The 5,000-nt window shown below is 33.5% G+C and overlaps 1 protein-coding gene across 1 annotated transcript in view; it reads left to right on the top strand.

Annotated features, from left to right (window-relative positions):
* The window catches only part of LOC143036064 (isotocin receptor-like), a 30,748-nt gene that overhangs the window by 23,909 nt on the left and 1,839 nt on the right, over nucleotides 1–5,000 (top strand). The window contains exon 2 of the mRNA XM_076203320.1: nucleotides 375–484. Within this exon, the coding sequence (XP_076059435.1) occupies nucleotides 375–484 (110 nt within the window). The remainder of the gene's footprint in view (nucleotides 1–374; nucleotides 485–5,000) is intronic.

The raw sequence follows: 5,000 nt of genomic DNA, 5'->3' as shown, positions 1-5,000 counted from the left end.
TGTGTGTATGTACGTAATTAAGCTTGCATATATTAAGATATGTATGTATGTATGTATGTATGTATGTATGTATGTATGTATGTATGTATGTATGTGTAAAGCTGTTTGTGAACGTGTATGATTATGTATATATGTATGTATATATATGTATATATATGTATATATATGTATATATATATATATATATATATATCCATAAGTTCTTATATATTTTTGTATTCGAAATCGTGTTTACATGAACACGGAACTACTTCCTGGTTAAATACTTTTTACTAAGTGCCACGAACAGCTTTTCACTTCAAAGGATAACTTTGTAATTTAAGATCCGAGTTTTTCCCCTCGAGATTTTATCCTTCCATCTTCGTCTTTTGCAGCCACAAACCATCCACTGAGTGTCATCTTGATGCTGCTTCCGTCCCTGAATTCGTGTACCAATCCGTGGATATATCTCTTCTTCTCCGAATCATTACTCAACCAGCTCAAGGTCAGTACTCAATGGTTGTTGGAGCTGATATGTGGGTTAATGATCACGACGATTGTATGAAGATAAACACCAGCTTTCTGACATGTTTTCCTAAAATTTCCTTTTTTTTCTCTTCCTCTGCTATTTTCGTCTCACGAGCCCCCACTCCCTCTCTTCCTCTCTTCCTCTTTCTCTCTCTCTCTCTCTCTTCCTCTCTTCCTCTTTCTCTCTCTCTCTCTCTCTCTCTCTCTCTCTCTCTTCCTCTCTCTCTCTCTCTCTCTCTCTCTCTCTCTCTCTCTCTCTCTCTCTCTCTCTCTCTCTCTCTCTCTCTCTCTCTCTCTCTCTCTCTCTCTCTCTCTCTCTCTCTCTCTCTCTCTCTCTCTCTCTCTCTCTCTCTCTCTCTCTCCCTCTCTCTCTCCCCCTCTCTCTCTCTCCCCTCTTTATCTATCTACCAATCTGTCAATCTATCTATCTATCTATCTATCTATCTATCTATCTATCTATCTATCTATCTATCTATCTATCTATCTATCTATCTATCTATCTATCTATCTATCTATCATCTATCTATATATCTATCTATCTACATATCTATCTATCTATCTATCTATCTATGTATCTATCTATCTATCTATCTATCTATCTATCTATCTATCTATCTCTTTCTCTCACTCAGTCGCTCTCTTTCTCTTCTTGTACTTTCTCTTCATCGTTCTCTTTCTTTTGATCTGTAATTGAGGTTATATTTATACATCGCATAAAAACATGCTCGAGAAAATGGTTGGCTTTTGCTTTGAAAAGGAAATTAATTAGACGTTTCTCTTATTACATGGTCTTAATCAATAAACGAAATTTTTCAATAAAAAAAGGACTAATTACTCTTCAGTAATTGGATGTCGTAAAATTGAATAATAGAACGAACAGTAGCCTAAAACAACCATTTTAGGTGTGGCCACTGCTGGCTCAACTATAGTCTTTTTGGTCACAATGTCTGCAACAGCGTCACAACTCGTTCCGAAAACTCAAAATTGACAGATATGAAAATAAACAAAAGTCAAAATATTTCGCAAAATAAAGTCTGTGAATTGGGAACGCAAATATGAAAAGGAGCAAGAATAGATTGTGGAGGGAAAATGAAAATGCAAAGAGAGGGGGACAATATATTATGTTCGTTTGAATGCATTTGTACAATGTGCTTTGAAAACCGGTTCGTCATTATGAATTTGTGGCATAAACAAGGAGAGAGACAGAAAAGCTGTAATAATACACGCAGTGGTGATTCGGTTAGTTGGAATTAATTAAGCCAGCTAAACTCGCATCCAAAAAATCTATCTCATTCTCAAGGGAAGTTTAGGCTGAGAGAAATCTATAAGTTGGATTTCTCCTTTTTCTTTTTCTTTTAAGAGTCTGTTACCTCAGGACAATTTGATAGTTTGAATAATTGTAGTTTTCATGTATTCTATTGTATATCCATAAAAAAAAGAAACTAAACCCATGGGATTTATTTTCTTTAAATAGTGGACTTGCTGTACTCACGTGTCCAAATAGAAAAAGAAAGAAAGAAAGAAAGAAAGAAGTGTCAAAATAGAAAAAGAAAGATAGAATGAAAAAAAGAAAAAAAAAAAGACAGTATGTCCCATTAGACCAGTGACATTCCTCTCAGCTGAATTCCTTTGCATCCGCTAAAAACTTAAATTCCATGGCAATCAGAAAGTTGCTAACTTGCACATTTTTTTGAAGACTAAATATATGAGCTGCTGGCGCAATCAAAAGCACGCAGTCCCCGCCTTCTTCTTTTTCTGGGTTCGAGTCCCGCACTGCTCTTCGATTTCCAACAATGACTGTCCCCTGCACCCAAACTCAAACCACATAAGGCAAAGGTGGTGGCTTCGGCTGCAGAAAAGACCCTCTTTCTTTGAGCTTCTCAAACTTCACAATATCATTATCATTTCAACCGTGGAAGCCAGCTGGATGAGGGGGTTAAGGCGTCGTTATTTGCGGAAAAGGTCGAGGGGATGGTGGTTCAAACCCTGCCACCGGCGAAGTTGACCCAAGGGCATGATTTATTAAACGCTACAAAGTCCTCTGTGAGGGACACCGTCCTAGCCCTCCGATAAGGGGGATTTTGTGACGTTAAACCATAAGCCATTAGAACCATAATGAAATAAATAGATTGATTATAAGATAAATAAACGAATAAATACGCAAATGAATTAATCGATTAGTTATTACATAAATAAGAAAATATGATAATGAATAAATGAATAAGTAGATGAAAGAATAAACGAATAAATCAAATAATCAATAAACAATTTAATAAATCAATAAATAAATAAGTGAATAGCTAAATATATAAATACAGTAGATAAATAAACAGACAAACGAACAAACAGATAAAGAAATAAATAGATGGACAAATTAATAGATGAATTAGTAAAGAGAAACATAAATACATAAATAGAAAAAATAGATAAATGAATAAATGAATAAATAAATAAATGAATAAATGAATAAATGAATAAATGAATAAATGAATAAATGAATAAATGAATAAATGAATAAATGAATAAATGAATAAATGAATAAATGAATAAATGAATAAACGAATAAACGAATAAACGAATAAACGAATAAATGAATAAATGAATAAATGAATAAATGAATAAATGAATAAATGAATAAATGAATAAACGAATAAATTAATAAATGAATAAATGAATAAATGAATTAATGAATAAATTAATTAATTACTAATTGAACCAATAAAGAAATTGATAAGTGAATAAGTAAAGAAATAAATGACCAAATAACTAACCATCTAACTAACTAACTAGCTTACTAACTAACTAACTAACTAACTAACTAACTAACTAACTAACTAACTAACTAACTAACTAACTAACTAACTAACTAACTAACTAACTAACTAACTAAACAGGTATATAAATAGATACGTAGATAAAACAAATAAACAAATAAAAACAAGTATCTGTTATGTTTCATATCCATTTTCCTAAACTTTATTTTTCACTTAAATCTCTCTTCCCATAGAGTTCGTTGAACACGTATGAAACACGAGGTGTTTGCGACCATCTCCGATACCAGATACTTTAAAACGTTTTTTGATTTACAACACTGAGAGCAATAGTTTTCTCTTGCTTGATGTTCTATTGAAATAAAATTTATTTTATGTTTCATAAAGTATAATAAACACGGGAGGTTAGCTCAGACTAATAAAAGAAATTGTGATTCGCCCTTCTTAAAGAAGCTTCAAGGCTCTTCAAGAAATTTTGAACCTTAGGATCAAAGGCTCTTCGTTCTTGGAAAAAAAAAAAAAAAAAATCTTAGACCAAGCACTATGCCGACCAAGAAATTATGATTCTCTCATCTGAAAGTAGCTTCAAGGCATTTCAAGAAATTTTGAGTCATAGGACTAAGGGCTGTTCTTAAAAAAAAAAAAAAAAAAAAAAAAAAAAAAAATCTTAGACTAAGCACTATGGCGACCAAATTCTATAACATCGTTCAGGATTATCAATATACTTTTTCTTTATCAATAGGTCATGAAACTGAAAACGCCCTTACACCCTTTGTATCTATTAACAATAGTTACCTCGTATTTCCTTTGTTTTATATATAAGCTGTCTGAACTTCTGAATGTCCAGACAACTTTCGAATTCTGTCAACGAAGACTATCAACGCCAGGGTTGGATGGTATTGGCTAATGTTAGGTTTGGTTAGATTAGGCTAGGTTAGGTTAAAGTTAGGTTAGATCAAATTAGGTTAGGTTAAGTTTGTTTTGGTTAAGTTAGGATAGATTAAGTTAGGTTATATTAGGTTAGGTTAGATTAAGTTAGGTTAGATTAAGTTAGGTTAGGTTAAGTTAGGTTTGGTTAAGTTAGGTTTGGTTAGGTTAGGTTAGGTTAGGTTAGGTTAGGTTAGGTTAGGTTAGGTTAAAGTTAAGTTAGGTCACGTTAGGTTAGGTTAGATTAAGTTAGGTTGTTAGGTTAGGTTAGGTTAAACTAGGTTAGGTTATTATATGTTAGATTAGGTTAAGTTAATTCAGGTTAGGTTAGATTAGGTTAGGTTAGGTGAGGTTAGTTTAGGTGAAGTTAGGTTAGGTTAATTTAGGTTAGGTTGAGTTAGGTTAGGTTAAGTTAGGTTAGGTTAGGTTAAGTTAGATTAGGTTGGGTTGGGTTGAGTTGGGTTGGGTTGGGCTGGGTTGGATTGGGTTAGGTTGGGTTAGGTTAAATTAGGTCAAGCTATGTTAAATCGTGTCAGGTCAAATGATATTATGCCAGGTAAGGTCAAGTCATGTTAGGCTAGGTTAGGTTGTGTTAGGTTAGGTTGTGTTAGGTTAGGTTAGGTTGTGTTAGGTTAGGTTAGGTTAGGTTGTGCTAGGTTAGGTTAGGTTGGGTTGGGTTGAGTTGGGTTGGGTTGGGCTGGGTTGGATTGGGTTAGGTTGGGTTAGGTTAAATTAGGTCAAGCTATGTTAAATCGTGTCAGGTCAAATGATATTATGCCAGGTAAGGTCAAGTCA

The sequence above is a fragment of the Oratosquilla oratoria genome, chromosome 20, assembly GCF_046742065.1.
Source record: "Oratosquilla oratoria isolate Oo_2021 chromosome 20, ASM4674206v1, whole genome shotgun sequence".
Classification (NCBI taxonomy): Eukaryota; Metazoa; Arthropoda; class Malacostraca; order Stomatopoda; family Squillidae; genus Oratosquilla; species Oratosquilla oratoria.
The sequence above is the reverse complement of the archived record's forward strand: the minus strand, read 5'-3'. Positions and strand labels throughout refer to the sequence as shown.